Below are 19,126 nucleotides of genomic sequence, written 5' to 3'. Positions count from 1 at the left end.
TGATGCGATCAGTGAAATGAGCGTTATAATGTAATTACACGCGTGAAATAAACTTCTATTTTGAAGGCTTAATTTTGTGACAATGAATAAGATATTTGTGCATAAGAATTTAAATGGTCATTGTCAGATATAACAAACACCTTAAGGGTCCAGCACAAGTACACATTTGCAGAATTCATTTTACAATTAAACATAAACACCGCTTGAAAAGATATGTGCACTATGCTGCATTTTGTCGCCAGATACCATGCGACATAAAGAAAATTATAGAGCGACCCCGCTTTAATTAAGGAAACATTAAACTTTCAAATATGCAATTATGGTTGAAGATATCAAATAACTAAACAGCAATAAAATACAAACATATACGTGTATCTGTCACTGGCAATTCGATTTCCATCTGTGTTTAAGAGTATGAAGAATCGAAATACTTTTGATTTTCATTTTTATTTAACACCATAGTTGGAAATTAAACTATTGAAATCCGTTTCACATGATTTAATATATCTTCATTGATATTGAGCCACAAGTCAAATAGGAAGATGAATAATTATCAATACATTAATTTCATGTAAATCAGATGAATCTGATTCGCCAAGAAACAATTGTTAAAAAAAATTGTTAACCTCGACTGCGCCTTGGCTGACAGTGCTTTTCTTGGGGTGAAAATTTTCAATACATGCAACATTTTTATAATATTTCATGGCGTAAAAATCAAACCATTAAAGAAATCGGGTACATGTGTCCTATATTCTCTTTACAGCACTTGCAAGCAAAAAGGCGAGGAGAAGTTGCTATAAATGCGGTTTTTTGTTTGTTTCGTTTTTTGCTTTGGTCAGTGAAGTGCATGTAAGACACCATATACAATAAAGGAAGATTGTATGATAGATGAACATGTTTAACAAGTCTGGAAACTGAAATTTTGACTTTAGTCATTGGTTAATCAAAAGCTTTGATGAAATAAGGGTTCAGCTGCTGATGAACAGCACACGTTCTTTTTTCTATAATAAGTGAGAAGACTATATATTGATAAAATGACTATTCTCTAACATGTGGGTGTTTTTGTACAGATTGTGCTGGTGCCCGGGTCTAGACTGGTGGTCATCTCACGACAATCCGGAGACAGTGACCGGGCGATAGCCAAACCATAAACGTGTCAAAATAACACCAGGTGTCACGTTAGTCTACCTTATGTGAAATTATATACCCCTTTGATTTCAATTTTAGATAGTATTTTTTATAGATTTAAACGCATTAAGTATATTATACACTTGGTCTATCGGTAATGGGATTATGACTGTGCACTGTTTAGCATTTCTTTTAACACTTTATATAATCGTGAGAATTATGTGTTCATATAATCTTATCTCTGCTGTTATTTCTGACAAGGTTCTATTAGTTAATATATTATTTTAACAATATTGTGCTAACGATATCATTTCTGGAAATCAAAACTCTTTTAAGTCGTTATTAATGCTTTGATCTGTTGATTGTTTACGATAAAATGTCCGTACAAAAATGTTCATGTTAAAAACAATATATAAATTGGTATGCAAATTTCTATAAATGTTCACGATCATTATTGTTTACCATCAACTGTGTTAAAGTAACACTTAGAATCAGACGCATGGAACACTTTCCAAGGAATAATAATAAAAATGCGAAGATTTTCTGTTAGAAATTGTCAAGTACTTTCACAACCTTACCCATTTCATGTCTTTAAGATTTAATGATAATGTCATGAACGTTAGTATCTAAATATCATAAAGAACGCTTCTCGCAGACAAACGTGACTCTCCTGCAGTCATCCTGTCGCTCCATGTCCAGTGCTTCCTGTGAATGCTGCACAATGTAACATTCCGCCATTTTGGAAGAAAAATTCCTTTTTCGTGCAATTTTTTTTTGTTTTAACATTTTCGTTTAGAAATTTAACAAAAATTCCGATTTAGATCTGAATTTGCTTGGACAGTTGAACTTCCGGAATTTCATAAGGTTTGGTATAACATACGAAATACTAAGGCTGTACCTGTTTTTACATGCGTTTACTTGTACGCGATGCATCTACAGTAATAATGTTTCAAATACTAGTACCCGGTACTATTACCATATGTATTTGATAACATGGTACATGTAACGAAAAGTTTCATAAGTCCTTTATTCACTTATGCAAAATTTTCCAAAAGAAAATTATGATTGAAATGCAAAAAAAAATTAGCGGACGATTTGGGCCAGAATTAAAGAGAAATTAAGATAGTCCTTTTCTAGACAATTAAATAAAGGAACAAAAATAGGTTATTTCATTCAGAGTTATCTCTCTTATTAGAAGGTCAGTGGACATTACGTTCAAAGAAGCTCTAATACGTCTAAATACGTCTAGCATCCTTGGGGTACGTTTGTTGGATTGAACATTTTTATCACTTCAGGGATTAGTTGTGTGATATTTGAAGAACTGACATAAATTCTGCTTATTTTCATGAGAAAAGAAAATCAGATCACGTGATATTGATTATGACCTCAGAACTTTGACCTTACAAGCTGTTGTCCAAAAGAGAGAAAAAAAAACAATAGCATATTTTCTTTGAATATTTTGGTCTGTTTTGATGTATATCCTGTTTCATATAATGCGTTATTCACACATTAAGGTATAATTGTATCATCAAAACCCGAACAATCCAAGTTTTGCTCCTACCTCATGCTGCCCAAACTAATTGTGCCCAGTCACGATAATGCAGCATTGTTGTTTTGGAAATATCACACAACTTTTATCGAATTATCGACACAATTAACATTTATATATCAGAACATCAACGTTCATGTAAAGCAATTTCGTTAATATGTAAAGCTCCAAAAAGGCGTTGAATTTGATACCATTTTTGCCAAAATATCAATATTTGCAATTTGAGATAGCTTCCAACCCTGGCATTGTTTTAGAAGCGTGTTAGGTTCTTTTGATGATGTCATTTGAACAGAAACTCAATCCTTACTGTTGTGAGTGGTTCGGCCAGATCGTGTAATCTTTGACAATACGATCGACCAGTATCCCAACAGATAGCGACAATTATAAAATTGTGTCGTCCCAGTTACCCCTCTAAAACAGATGTTTGGATGAAGTCGAGGGACACATCTCTTCCGATAATTAGCCTTCATTATAACGTAATTATCTCCACTGGATTATAAAGGTTTCTCATTATTAAATAACAACAACGTTTATAATCTTAACGGTTACCCTAAAATTTCAACCAATCATACTTCTATGCACAGATGTCCATAGATGGTAAATGATCAGATTTCGTATAGAGCATGATCGCTTCTTAATGTGGATGTTATTCTTTGGGTTTTTCAAAGTCAGGTTTTATTTGCTAGATCAAATGCCCCAACTTATATGATAAGTTGACGAATAACTTGTATTCATTGAAATAAAAAGTTCAATACGATGAAAAAAAAAAACAAAACATTAATGATTACTTTTATATCAATATTCCATACATGTGTATATCCAGTACGTTTTTTTAAAATAAAGGAATATTAATGAGTAAACATAGTATATCCCTAAAACTTAAAAAAGATCATTATTTTTCTATGATTCAATCGAAAAGCTAAAGAGCTATTAATGTTTATGATTATTACAACATTTTTTCAATAAGAAGCAATTAACTTCTCTCGAACAGCCTTGTAACATTTTACGCCTTTAATCCAGAGCCAAGATATCCAAATAGTCAGGGTATCTGTTTTCCTTTTTCACGCCTCTTATCACCGTTTTCCGTCGTGTGACCGCATCCTTAGAAGATGGTATACGTTCATCATTTTTGTTAGAAAGTGGAATAAGTAGTAGAAATTCTGTACAATCTTCTTATCTGATTTTTAAAAAATGGCCCCAAATCCACATATCATCAATTTGATTTTTTTGGAGGGGGGGGGGGGGGGCAATACATTGATCAATGCAACAGAAAGTCTGTTCTAATTTGCGTATGATTTAACAATTTTAAAGCATTTCAATCTCAAAAAAAAGAGAAAACGAAAAACGCAATAATTTTGCAATTAATGATTCATTTTCAAAGTTTTAAGGGAACTATTTCGTGGAGAAGGTATTCAGAACTTACTAAAAATATCCTTAAAAAGCCTTCTTTGGGGTAAAAGATTAATATAAATCCTATTTACCGATATACAATGTATACATAAAATTAAAAATGTGCAATTTGATAAAATCTAAAAGTTTTCCAAGAATCTTGTATATCAAGCGTTGACGGAGTTGTATATGGTTATGTAGCGGGAATGTTAACACTTGATAGAGAATGATGGGAGATTAATTTTTGGTATCTAATTTCCGTACGACTTAACAACTTTTCAAGATTTTTTCCAATCTGCAAAAAAATCTACAAAACGAAAAAAATGCAATCATATTCTTTTTGTAGGGAATATCAAGTTTTTTCTCATATTTTAAGAGAATGTTCTTTTCTGCATGTATGCAGTGGAATTTGTGTTTATGGTTTGTTTTTTTTCTTCTTTTATATGGTAGGACAAACTTACAAAAAAAAAACTTTGAGAAGCTTTTGAAGATGTAGAAAACAAAGAACCACAGTACTCAATTATAATGTGGCCTGATAGATAGTATTCCAGTTTACCTTAAAGATTGTTGTTAAAGTTTTGTTTTCAAAAAAGCTGTACTTTATTCTAAAAAAGGTAAAATTTACGGATTAGAGTGTAAATTTTAAAGATTTAAGTGTAAATTTTACTGACAATAGTGTAAATGTTACAAATTAAAATTGTCGAAAATGAAAACTAAAAAAGTGCCTAATTGGCGCTAATACGTATTCATGCATTGTTATGCATTTCTCTATATTTTTTTCAAACAAAAAATTTTTCATATGATAAAAAGTGCAAAACAAAGAAAATTAATAAACAGAAATTTAATGTCTACTTACAAAAAAATTATCTTGAGAAGTCAAACAAAAATAAGATTACCAGAAAATAATTCCCTCTAATATCTAGAACAGCATTTATCAAAAATTTTCAAATCATTTATTTCTGTCAATAAAAAAATATATTGAGACTATAAAATACTCTAACTCTGTATACCATCTTCCAAGAAAGAGGCAATGCTGAAAACTACACATGCGATCACAATGATCATGATTTTATGGGATCGCATGCGTAGCTTTCTTCAATTACTTGTCAAAAATTAAAAATAAAGTTATGGATTCTTCATAAAACATGGATAAAAAAGAACTGTTTTTAAGTATAAAAAGTTAAAGGAAGAGCGGCGTGATATCTACATAAAATAATCAATGTCAATATTCCCATGTTAAAATTTTTCTTGAAATATTCTTAGAAAATATTCTAGAGTGACTAAGGTTTGACAGATACATTTGATTTCAAATAGAAATTATACAATTGGATATATAAATATACACAATATAGCGAATTTATTTTAAATGAACATTAGTCTAAAAGTATTGATATTTACTCTGAATTTTAGACGTTCAAAGAAAGTACGAACAAAGTTAGAAGGGATATATAAACGCACTTATGTGTGTGTGTTCGGGGGAAGTAGTACTTTTGTTTCCTTTTTGTGTAACGGAAGTGGCGTAATTTGCATCGGGATCGATGTTGAATGCTGCCTTGATTCAATCGGCAATCCTCGGCTGACTCCGCTACGCTTCATTCAAACAATCCTCGGCTGACTCCGCTACGCTTCATTCAAACAATCCTCAGCTGACTCCGCTACGCTTCATTCAAACAATCCTCGGCTGAATCCGCTACGCTCCATTAAAACAATCTTCGGCTGAATCCGCTCATCTTCGCTACGCTTCATTCAAACCTCGGATGTGATTGGTGGAGGAATACGCATCAGGTCGATACATTTCTCCGCCGGAAACTGCCTTGTCACTCATTTCATATTTCGCTCTGCATAAATTTCTTCGAAAAGGTTTCTTAATTTGTCTAATTCTTCATTGTAAATAGGTTTTTATTACAACCTTATGTAAGTAGGGTCTGAAAGGATTAACAAAGTGTTGGCCTTGCCACAGAGTAACTCATATTTCAATTATGACATTTCAAAGAAATTCAAATAAGATCACATGACTGAATCAGCAAGATGGTAGAACATCTTCGACGTCCGAGGTTTTGGGCGAGGTACGAGTCATCTGAGGAACTGCGAGTGATGCTTCCCTTTGCGATGCCCTTGTTCTTTTAACTAATTAGTATTTTTAAAGAGTTTTTTTTCTAATAAAAATATACATGTATTTGAAAACTTATAAAATAATGTTTTCGCTTTACATGTCTGAAGAAGATATCTGTCACTCGACACCGAGATTTCTGCAATTTAAATGATAAAGAATATTGAAATGAAACATTTAACCAGAAAAAAAGTTTTTTTTCTAATCATTTAAAATACTTAATCTTTCATTGTCGTCATTGGTCATCTGATATCCAGATAATAAGCGTGGCGGTATTGAAATATGAAATATACTGTATTTTTACTCTGTACAAATTATAATTTTTTTTTGAGACTGGCCTCTCTTTATAAAAATGTAAAAAAAGTGTAAATTTAACAAGCTAATTCAAAACGATGTTTTTTGTAGAATTATTAAATGTATATGTATACTGAAGGAAATAAAATACATGTATGTCAATATTCATACAAAGATTTGATTGCTTATTCTTTATTATGTGTATAGAAGATTTTTTTATATGGAATATTTATCACACTGTAATAATGATTTTATAACCTCATAAATTTTTCATTTCACATGCTGAATACTATCATTTAGTAAAAAAAAAAAGTATTTAAAAAAAAAAAAAAAAAGGTGAAATGAAACATTTAACCAGAAAAATACACCACGGTGTTTTTTAATCAAAAGTATTAAAAAGTCACTACATTATATATTCATGTTTTCTTTCATTTTCTCAAAATTTTACACAATCCATGGTGTTTGATTTATTTAGCCTTTATTAAACAGTTCTAATAGATGTAATAAGAACATAAAGTCCGCCGAGAACCTGTTTTATACGCAATAACTATCCTCATGCCCCTGCGCTAAAAATAGCGCCATGTAATACTATAAATACTAATAAAACAAACGGGGCGGGGCACTTTGAGAGGGGCGAGAGACGTCCTAGGGTTTTGGTATAAAATTACATTGCATAAGCTCAAAATCTTCTTGAAATATCGCCTGGAAATGATAGTATTACATACAGACAGAATGTATAAATTTACGATCTTGAACTTTGACCTTTTGACCTCAAAATCAATAGGGGTCTTCATTAGGCTACAGGGAGTTGTTATATAAAATTTCATTGCAATAGCTCTGGTTCTTATCGTGTGGAAAGATTTTTACTTTGCTTATTTATGACCTTGACCTTTGACCTTTTGACCTCAAAATCAATAGGGGTCTTCTTTAAATTTGCTAAAATTTCATTGCAAAAGCTCAAAGGGTTCTCGATGTGTGGAAACGAAAGCGTTAAAAAAAAAGACGGACGGACGGACGGACAGACGGACGGACGGACAAACCCAAATTAATATCCCCCACTTTTCAAGCGGGGGACAAAAAAAAAATATGTTCGATAGAAAAAAAAATGGAATTGATGTAAAACACAAAGATATTGAGTCTCTAGGCATGGCCAGTTCTTTTTTTTTCTTTCTTTCTTTTTTGGGAAAAGAGTTGTTGTTCCAGTAAAAATGAATTGCAGCAGTTGAAAAAAAAGATAATGTAATGAGTAGGTTTCAATACTTAAGCTGTCAAAATTCGGCTTCAGTTTATCCCATTACACTAAAATGCATTTATATTTACCTAATTATAGAAGAGTTTTCGTTCCCAGCAGGAAAGGAATTCGATTGTCATTTCATCGCATCAATTTGCCTTTAAACAAGACGGTAATATGAAAAATAAACCTATTTGATTTGATTAAAATTAAGCATAATCTGATACAATCTGCTAATCGTCTAGGGCGCAGCGGGAACGCGCCGCGCGCTAGCTTCGGAAAGAACTCGTCTGCTGTAAAAAGCTGACCTTTGAAGAAGCCGTCAAATTGGGAAAATATAACACCAAGAGACGAAAATAATCTGATACCAACTTTCAGAATATCCAATAATGTGTTGGGCTTGCTTTTCCCAAAATTCAGATTACGGAATTATTGCACAATATCGTCTTTGCAGAATACATTTTCTGGCAAATTTTGTCCCCGGATATTTCCTTATCTTTTGCGCACACCTCCCGAAGAGTTTTCTAATGCTTTATCGCTCCCTAAATCGTCGTGGCGGCGAAATGGTACACGGCGCTCTTCAAAGCTCACCCAAACGCGTTTTATTTCAAATTGGCGATGAAAAACATTCAGGCTCATTTCTCATTTATACAAAAATTGTATCATTTAAAACGGATTAAGATTCATTAATTGCTTCATTATTAATTTTTGTAGTTCATTATTTTCTCTTTATCGTGCTCTCTCTCTCTTTCTCTCTCTCTCTCTCTCCAATTTACTGAAATCTGCTGCCACAAAAAAAAAAATATTGCACACAGTTACTCGGGTATCATTTCGAATGAAAGGAAAAGCTTGATTATCTAAACGGATGTTGAAATGTTTAGGGGCGATTTGTATATCGTATTTTATCACCATATGTGACACATCCATAGCTCAAAATGAATCAAAACGGTTCTATTTTCTTTCACTATATAGATTCTATCATCTGATATAACCCCGATTTTTAAATATCTGTTTTAATTGTGTATCAAATTCATTGTTTTTTACGAAATAAACCAACACTGTCAGTGACAACTGTCACGTGTAGACCGAAGCCGATTTCAAAACAACAGATGTATATCCGGATTTGCTTTTTTATGGGGTCCATTACAAAATTCAACCAATTGTGAAAATACTTAATAAAAACTAGACTCCCAAGTGTTTTAAAAAATAAATGTGAATTTAAAAAAAATACCGTTTTATAGATGTTTCGTTTCATTGTCTTTCTTGTAGTAGTTATCAGATAAACCCTGAATAACTTTCAACCCAATGTACTGCAGGTTTTCTTTTAAACAAGAAATCTTCATTAGTTATAAAGTGGAATTTTATAAAGTTTATTTTACAGAATATTAAAAAAATTTTGCTTTTAAAAAACAATATCATGGAATAGACTTGTGTTTTATGTCTGAATGCTATAGTTGTTTTGCAGTTTCGTATTTCTTAACCTTTTTAAAAAAAATCAGTCAAAATTGGCATATCCTTGCTTCCAATGCTTTAAATCAAATGAAAAACACTTCTTATTTGCAGTAAATAAAGCTAACTAAACCTATATTTTCCTTCTTAATTTATATTGTCCTGAAAACAATACTCAGTCGTTATTCTATTTCATATCAACAATTTATTTTCTTGAAAAATGTTGCTATGATCAACAAACATTTCACAACATGGAATCATTGGTTTTATGACAATTTTACAGAAAACCGATTGACACGGGAACAATGATGCCTGAAGCAAAAATTAATACATAAAGATTTAATTCTATTTTTATTATTTAATGCTGCTTAAGTAAAACAAATTAATAACAAAAAAAGGAAAAAAAAATTAAATAGCACCATTAACACAAGCAAGAAACTTAAATTGTGTCTTAGAAAAAAAACAAGCTAAGTCCATGACTTATTATATTGTAAAAAAAAAACGAATCAGTCCTTCCATTTAGAGTTAATAAATAGAACTATATTTTTATGATAAGTCATAGCATATTTGACACAGGTAAACAATAAAAGAGTAATACACATGAAAGGAAAGACATCATAACCTGAGAACATGACATTATCGACAAACATTACACATAGACAATGGACATTTTTGTATATTTGCACACTTCCCGCATTGCTCAACACACCTAAAAAGATATCTACAATTAAATCCCCATATAACCTAATTTTAAAGCCAATCAAATATTTTTTTTCTTTTCGATCCTTCTTTCAACCAATCAGAACACTTCTTACAAAGTGAAATTTCAGCTGTCTTGTAACGATTGATTAGTCTGTTGAGAGTGAGCACTATAGACAAGTTTCGTATTGACTGCAGTCCATTGTACACAAAAATCACGCAGCGGTGACAAATTTCTGAAATTTAATCCACTTGCGTCTTTGTTCTCTAGCACTGCCCAGATAATTAAGACGGTCGTTAATGACAGACCTCATATTCATTCTTTGTTGAGCGGCATGTTGCACTTAATTGAACCTGCGCGTCATCATAGACCCGAACTACCATGAAAACGAATATGTTTCCTAGCAATTATGAACAATAACGTCTTCATTTTTCCATAGCTACACTGTGTGATTCATGATTTAGTGCTTTCTTACGGTCCAGTCCATTAAGCATCTGCTCCATGCTCCGGAGCTCGCTATGTGGTTTCGAGTGTGCCGTCACTGGCGAGAGATGATGAGAAAGTGGACTTCGGGGTCGAATCGGAGAAGGTCGGGTAATACCGGCAAAATTCGGAGGAGATGAAGATTTGATCCCACTGTCACTAGAATTAGGAGACATTTCACTATGAGATTTTGATAAGGAGTATGAATAAGGGGAGAACCTTTGGTTTGACCTGCTGGGAAAAATTGGTCCTAGAGGGGTGTTTGGGATTGGCGCCGTTGGGGAAGTCGGGTTCCTTCCACTAAGTGACGACGACAGACTAGAATAGTTTGACTGCATTAGATGACTCTGTAAGGAAAACTGGTTCAATGACGATAAAGCGTGAGCGGGTATATGACTTAGATCTGAATGTCCTGAGGTAGTGAGGAATGGCATTTGCAGACCTTGTGAGAGAGAAGAGTTCCCCGAGAACAACATATGACTCATAGGGTATGGAAAACTAGATGCTGAGGATGTATACGGGTATAGGTATGGGAACATTGGGTGCGTCACTGAAGGCTGAACAACTGTTACATTTGGGGGACTAGAGTGTTCCTTTGAAAACAGTCTACTGTATCCAGGAGATCTGTCACGCTCCGGTGAACTCCTCTCACTAGATCTCGGGGAATCACTTCCGGTTTCTGGCTGTTTTGATTCGGTATACTTTTCCTCGGTTGTAGAAACTTCCGGAGATTTGGGTGCCGGTTCCGGGGTTGATGTAGCACTAGGGACTGGAGCACTTGTCTGGGTATCGGATTTTTCAGGAGTCTTTGAAGATTCCATTTGAGAATTTTCAGCATTAGAAGCTTTGAAATCTAAAAAAAAAAAAAAAAAGAAGATTTTGTTGATTAGAAATTGTCAAACACATTCATGATGAATTTTGGAAAATTACAATATGATTTTTTTTTTAAATCAGTTTGTGAGATGTATGAAGAAAAACTTCCGCTGTATTTAGAACATAATGATAACGTTTTCATCCGCTACGGTGTATGAAAAACTATAAGTAAAAGTTTCTCTATCTTCTTCGTGTCTTCATCTAAAGGAAACCGTTATTTTAAGCTCTTGAAAGAAAATCTTTTAGTGGTTCATTATAGAATAATAAATTATAAAACTGACAGAAAAAAGCTAATAAAGTAGTTCTCACTACGATTTGACTGTTCATTTAAATTTCATTATTGTTGGTCTCCGCCCATATCATGGATTAACAGCAGGGAGTGAGAAGGGCCGAGATTTCATACAAAAGAGAATTAAATACTGGGGGAGGTTTGGATCTGGAAGTGTTAAATTTGCAGTGACTGGAATGCTTTCATCATAACCCATTCAAAAGGAGGTAAATTATGTCGGAAGCAAGGTTATTTATGACAACGATAGAATTTGAGGAAACTCTGGCAGCCTTGTAGACACAGTGTCTTTTGGAATGGGAATGTATAAGTCGTCTTGCGTAATTTCAACTAAACTCGGTAGATACCGTGAAAAGTACCACCTTTGTTGTTGGTTTTAGACATTTTCTGTGCTTTGTTGTGTCGCTGTGTATACTTTGATTAAATTTAATAATCACTCAAGTTCCGGTCATTGAGACCAACCAAATGTATACATATAAAAGATTGAATAATGATTAGCGGTGATTAACGGATTTCAGTTTTTGTGTATGCTACTTATTTTATCTTAACGTGTGAGTTTGTCGTTGTAAGCTCCAAATTAGTAGTTTGATATAACGTGTAAATACAAGATAAGATGCTTGTGTACTCCTTTGTAAATAGTCCGTTTCATTCTTTTTCTCCTCTGATAAAGGTTTAAATCTTGTATCGAATAAACACCTTCCTGCCAATACGATGTGTTAGATATTATATAAGTCATGACAATAAGTGCACATTAGTAAAAGACATCTTGGCTGTTCAGTTTTTACTTGGATACAGGTTTTGGTACAGTTTTTCCTTTCGTTATCTTTTTATATCGGACTATTTTTGGTCACCACCACAAGACGGAATTTGCAAGTGCGCAAATATTTCCGTCTCCTGACAATTTTTTCCATTCCTAATTTAGTTCTGCATATCAGATACAAACTTATAAATATCCAATGTTTTCTATAAATATTTCTGCAGCTACTGTTTATAAGCCCGGACATTTTAGTCATTCACTTTTGGAAAATTTCCCATCGTTTACGCACAATGGGACAAAATTTCTCCGCGAGAGGCACAGTCGAAAAGTGCAAAGACATATTCTACAGCGCAATAACAGCTACAGAACCGTGTTTTTCCGCCAATAACATTCTTCTGCACACTATTAGGTTGTTACACCGTGGACAGTATGACGTATAAAGCTTTCTGATACGCCACTGGCACCACAGAAATAAGATTTGGGAAAAATTCTGATGCTATCCTGCAAGAACGTGTGGATTTCTCGACGTGAAACGCGCGATATCATGTTGATAAAGTCCCGATCCAAGAGAATAGCAATACCACACAGAAATGTGTACAAGATAAAAGTCAACCAGAGACGGGATAAGTATCAACAAGGAGCGATTTTTTTATTTATATCAGGAGACGTGGAGAAATAAAGAAGAAACATTTTTCTTATCAGGCGACCTCTGTTTACAGTTAAGTGAAAAGACAAAATAAATGGGTAAAAATGTGTTGGATAACGTATCTATAATTCAGCACAATCAAAGGCGAGAACCCCTCGTCTGTCATCGGCAATCATTTTCATACATTTTTTGACTTCAAGCAGATGCTATTTCACATTTAAGTTTGAAAGATTTTTCAGAATATTACAAGATAGCCTATACGTAAAGTGAAACTGAAGAAAAAAAAATGAAAATGGCTGTAGGCTTTTTGTAACAACTGTTGACAATTTGGTGTGAGTGAAGTTGTCAAGGAAAAGGTGTAACGGGAGGATGGGAAGAAAAATTTCATCAACAACACTTTAACACTTCAAGCGGAGAGAAAAAAAAAACTTGTATTTATACATTTCTCATAAAGGCGTACTTTTTTTCCTGGATGCCTTTTAGCGAAGATTTTTTTCTTTTTAAATGAATCAAATTCTATCCACAAACATTTTCTTGCTCCATTTTTCGTGTTCGCTGCCAATTATTGTGTTTATTTGAATATCTTTTTGACTCATTTTTTGAATGAAAACATTTTTGTTGAGTTTGAATTGTTTAACAACGACCCCTTCTCTGTGTACGGTTTATACTGTGTTTTTATTTTTTAACTAACAAATGTTTTAGTGTTTTCTCCGAGCAATACACAAGCTTGGAAAATATTCTTCTACTTCAGAAACACTCAATCCTTGACATTAGTAGGCAACCCATAAAACAAAATAATCCAAATGTCATTTTCTGTATTAGAGGAAGGCGTATGTATTCGTTCCAAGTCTGAAGTGGCGGGGCTTGAAGTGTGATAGTTATATAAAGAGGCTTAAAAGCTCATAACTTTAATATAACGTCGGCGCCTGTATTTCTTGTATGAAGAGCTCTACGCCAACCACATTTTATACGTGTAAACAACGTTGAACACCCTGTCACGTAAAATTTCCTTAAAATTGTATTTATTGCACAAACTTCAAGTAGATTTTAGTTCAAAGACCTGAGAAAATATTATAATTTTCTTAACAAAATAAATATAAAAAGAGTAAAATAAAAAAGACATCGTCAAAGCAGTGCATAAAACAATGTCTTTGATCCAGGATCAATTTTAAAAAAAAAAAGGGAATTTTAAAAAAAGGTCACATGGACCAGAATTTTATTTTTAAACAGGATCAATCTTAGTTCTTTTTAGCAGTGTAGGTGTTTATTTAGAAGATATGGTTTGTAAATATGTAGGCGCCGCTCGTAAGACGACAAAACTGGGAAATGTTTACCCTAAGTCTACAGAAAAAGCTTATCCACTTACTGCTGAAATAGACAACATAGAGGGGGTTTTTACATACACAGACACCACCGTTAAGGCTGTCTGGCCCTTTGCTCTAATCATGCAGATTGTCTTATCCAATTATTATTTTTATTTCCCTAGGTCCCAAGTTTTACCATGGGCGGATAAAAGAAGTATGTATCTTCCCAAACATCAGCAGTTAAAAAAAATTTTTGTTGTTTTGCAATATTTAAACTGTCATACCTGAATGTAATCTGGATAGTATGGACACCGTGTCTTCTGTGACGTCATCAGTCTCGTCAACACAAATCTCGTCATCTTCGTCACTTTGTGGATCGTCCACTCGAGATCCCTCGTCCGTGAAGGCTGACGAGGACTGATGTATAGAGTTTATCAGAAGACGTCTGTGTAATAAATAAGAAATATTCGTAATCGAATGGCCAATAAGTAAAAGGAAAGTAATTTCTTTAGTTTTCTCGTATTATGTTTTCGTTAAAATAATAAAATTTCTTTACCTTTCATAGAATCGAATGGGTTTTAAAAATTTATTTTTTAATTGAGAAAAATGAAATCTTCAAAACAAGTTTCCATTTCGTTTATATGAAGAAATTGGACATTTTTATGATAGAATTATTTTATTTTGTTACAAATAGATTCGAACATTTTGCATCTTTAACAAAAATCAATCCCGTCTGTCTTAAGAGTTAGTAATCAAATGAAATGATATTGTTTGCAGTATAGACACTAGACATTGATGGATTGTTTCAGAAATTTTTCTCTCCATGCCTAGTATCTACTTCCGGTCTACATGCATTCCCGAAAGATAAACAAAACCGTAAACATTTTTGTTAAACAGTTAATACATGATACTTAAGAATCTAATGTTTTAAAGTGCAATTTAATTTCCCCGAGACATTTGACGCGACGGGTGATGAACGACTATGAAATCATCTTTAGCGGATGGCAACCCAGCTAGCTGGTGTTTAAGACGTTTTAAAATCGAGGCGAAAAGTCATATACACAAGAGGACTGGCGCTACGACTGAGCCCGGAGTGTGACCACACTTTAATTCAAACACAATTCAATTGCTCCAAATAATCCGTTCTGATAGAGCCAACATTTTCATCCCACAGAGCGCCTTTCTGTTAGCCGGGTTACCGACTCGGCTTCCATCTATCCGGAGGAATTTCTCTCCATGGCGGACATCGTTCTGGAGGGCCTGACAGATAGATGAGACTTTTAAAGGGAATTTTAATATCTGAATATCGATGCCGGGCGTCAAAAGTTTTGTTTGAAAAAATGATAAGATAGCACTCATGTCTCTGGTCTGGGTACGGAAGAATTTCAAGCTTTCTTGAAAGATTCTGTCGTTTAGAATTGTTGGAATAGTGGCTGGTTGTCTTGTGAGCAAGACGATAGAGACATATTCACTTCTCCTTTTAGTGGTTCATTGGGTTAAATGTGTTTTATGGAATCTTGGACACATTCTCTTTCTCTTTTTTTCTCTCTCTCTCTTCCAAATTTCGACAACAAATACCCGGAATTCATCTTTATCCGCGTGATAAATTACATACAATCTATATTTTCTCTTTTCCTAACAAAATTTTCGAGAATTTGGGCAAATAAAATTTTCGGCTCATTTTAAGCCAACAAATTACGATATTCTTAATTGTGAAGGATTCAATATAATTAACAGGATAATTTTTTTTAAAAAACGTTCACATTTATATTTTCATTTGCTTAAGTTGTAAACCAAACCTTAGAGGGATTTTGATGTATTTTTGAATCAACAATAATAATCATACATCATAACTAAAAAAGGTTATAGGCCCTAATTCAGAAGGGATCTAAATTCACACGATTTGTTAATTAGTAACAAGGATAAATTGTACTTTCATTCTCAAGAAAAGGCAGAAAGGAAGAGACAAGATGGCATAAATATTTTACAATTTAAAAAAAAAAAAAATTTTCATGCTAATTTCATTACCATAATTACATCATTTTTTAAATATAGACAACAATGCTACGTTTCTTAACCAACTTAGTTTTTGAAAAATTAATTTAATTTAAAAGATTGACATTAAAGAAGCATGTTTTGAATGTACGTTTTATAAAAGTAGTAAATTTTTATATGCATATGACATCACAGATCTACATTGTATAATGTTTTGTCAAAATTACAAAAAGATCATTTTCAAACAGTAAGCAAAAAATATTAATTTTGGTTGAAAAGTATTTGAAATATTCAGAAAGTTAACGTTTTTCTGAGACAACCCTCGTATATTATCAAAGTAAAATGAGCAAAATATTTAATAAGTTTTATCTAACTCTTTGAAAATTTTCAAACCAAAAAAAAAAAACAAACAAACAAACAAACAAAACAAAACAAGTTTTAAATACATTTTTTAAAATTTTACTTTGAATGACTTGATACCAGTATGTCCTCGTTTTTTTTCTCTCTCTCTTCAACTGTTTTCAGTTAATTTAATTTGTTTATTAATCCACAGAATCGTACGAGTACATGTAAACGTCATGCGTAGCCGTGGTTATACGTGTATAAAAAATTATAAAACAAATTGAAATGTACACTGTATCCTATAATTCAAAAAATAAATTAAACCTGATTTATAGTCAAATTTGTTTTAATAACTTTGCTACAATTATCAAATATTAAAATACATAAATAACTGCCAGGACTTTATAGTTTAATTGGAAGGGAATTCTGTTTATAATTTTAAAAATAACTATATTAAGTATCTAATTTATTTATAACACATAAAAGCCCTCAAAACATTAATTTTCTATTTACTTATCAATTTCACAGTCGTTATTTCTTTTATTTCCTGATTGCTTTCTTTTGATATGATATAACGCGCAAGGAATACAGTATCAGCGTCCATTGGCCTGAAAACATGGCATCACTCAGTGCAAATAAATATTATAATTATAGGTTTTCAATTAATGAAGTTGATGATAAATGAATATTCAGCTATACGATGAAAGTCACAATGTTAATGATGATTTGACCGACGGGGCAGAAATATTCCAACGGCTACCAGCCGTCGCAAAGCAAAACGGCCATATTGCACATTATCATTGGTCATTTTCGGCCACGTGACATTTATTGTCAATATTCTTCCGGTGTCGGTTTGATGGCGTCTTTAGATTACTGGGTTCATATTTCTCTTGTAAATGCCCTTTAATGACCGGTGACGGGGGTTGATAGAGATGTCATTTGTAAACAGACTTACTTCTTTTCACGTTTTCCGCTTCCCGAGTCCCTAAATCCCTTGGCAAAAGGATTGTGATCAATCTTAAGCTGTGTTATCTGAAAGGGAGAGTAATATTTGGATTTAACAAAAAAAGCCATAAAATTAAGAAGTATATAACAAACATATATCCTTTATCTTATTTTGTTAAATGGGTGAAAATTGGTGTAGGTAACATCATTAGTGTACACAAAACAATTTTGCCAAAAGGTGTTATAGCAGTTCCTTCTTGTTTTTATTATTTTTTCGAGCACTATGTCTCTGATGAGCTTCATATTTTGGCTAAGGCGTGAAGACCCGGCGCCTTCAATAAGTAGTTTATGTATATTATTCTACATACAAACACACACACCTTCTCATTTTGGTACGCTGTGACGGCGATAAATTCCGTTTCTTTGAAGACGTACGTCCGGAAAGCAGAGTAGGGAAGCTTGAGAATGTCATTGGCCCGAACAAGATGGAAACGAGGCTGGTATTTGTGCATTGAGTTTAGAATAGTCTGAAAAAAAAAAATAAGCTTATTTCCTGAATGTACAAGATAGATTCGAAAATCAATTACTCACATTTGTGATGAATAAAAATTTAAACAGGGGTTTGTCAGATTAAACTAGGCAGGTATTTCATCGAAGATAATGATTAAGGTTAGATATTTTTATACAGAAAATATCACACAAAGTATGACAATGATTCTATCTTTAAAAAAACGGCTTTAATCATATTAAACATCTTCATGGATGCAAGCAAAGCCAAGAAGATTACTGTCTCTTGTTTCTTTTTATGTGTCTATAGAACCTGTTTAATAAACTCGTCAGCTTTAAGTCGCTAAGAGGACCCGGGGGTGACTGGTAACTCTACACGACCGAATCACGTCTGACGTAATGTTACACTTCTCCCTCCGCCATTGAAATCCGCGATTTAGCGCCTGAGTTATTATTTGTTTACAATTTAACGCTACGTAAATGATAACGTTGATACCAACACCATAAGAATATATGAATACAACTAATAACTGTCGAAACATAAAGTTCTCTTCATATCCTCACGCCACCCACGTTTATAGCCAAAAAATCTGCATATAAAACAGCATATTCTGTGCAAGACCGCCCGTAAGATATATAGTTATTAGTATTAAAAAGAAGCGCTTCTCCGTAGCTGAACCAAACAGAAACAAAGTGCCGGGTATATAACGGTTTTTCAATCAATAATGTGACATCAAAATCTGTTTCTGATACTGTGAAAATTACTGATGTCTTTCTTTTGTTTTTGGAAATTTTTTGTGCTTCGAGAAAATGTTTAGACAAAATCCAAAATTTTTTTCTTGAATAATATTTTTATAGTATATATTTCTCAAACTGTAACATAAAGTCTATTCTTTTGCAAGTCGTTTATATTTCAAAATATTGTATATTTCTAAATATTGTTTGTTATGAATAATTTTACAATAAACTTAGTAAATGTATAAATCATCTTATACATGTAGGATATTATCTGTTGCAATGTTTGATGGGAAAAAATTACATTTTCATCGATATTTTATCATTTGCTCCATAACGGTCAATAAAATAAAGGCCTTTGCTGCACTTTCAATTTCCTTTATTTTTTTCTGTTCATTAATGC

General features: G+C 32.9%; 1 protein-coding gene across 2 annotated transcripts in view; it reads right to left on the bottom strand.

Moving 5' to 3' along the window:
- Positions 1 to 9,332: 9,332 nt before the first annotated feature.
- The window catches only part of LOC134255799 (T-box transcription factor TBX2-B-like), a 16,382-nt gene continuing 6,588 nt past the window's right edge, over positions 9,333 to 19,126 (bottom strand). For both annotated transcript variants that reach the window (XM_062738340.1, XM_062738341.1), the window contains exons 3-6: positions 17,862 to 18,008; positions 17,492 to 17,568; positions 14,484 to 14,644; positions 9,333 to 11,186 (exon numbers count right to left, since the gene is read on the bottom strand). In XM_062738340.1, the coding sequence (XP_062594324.1) occupies positions 10,276 to 11,186; positions 14,484 to 14,644; positions 17,492 to 17,568; positions 17,862 to 18,008 (1,296 nt within the window). In that variant the 3' untranslated portion in view covers positions 9,333 to 10,275. The remainder of the gene's footprint in view (positions 11,187 to 14,483; positions 14,645 to 17,491; positions 17,569 to 17,861; positions 18,009 to 19,126) is intronic.

The sequence above is a fragment of the Saccostrea cucullata genome, unplaced genomic scaffold (genome assembly GCF_032062105.1).
Source record: "Saccostrea cucullata isolate Sc308-1 unplaced genomic scaffold, CSIRO_AGI_Scuc_v1 ctg5, whole genome shotgun sequence".
In the NCBI taxonomy this organism is placed as follows: domain Eukaryota; kingdom Metazoa; phylum Mollusca; class Bivalvia; order Ostreida; family Ostreidae; genus Saccostrea; species Saccostrea cuccullata.
The sequence above is the reverse complement of the archived record's forward strand: the minus strand, read 5'-3'. Positions and strand labels throughout refer to the sequence as shown.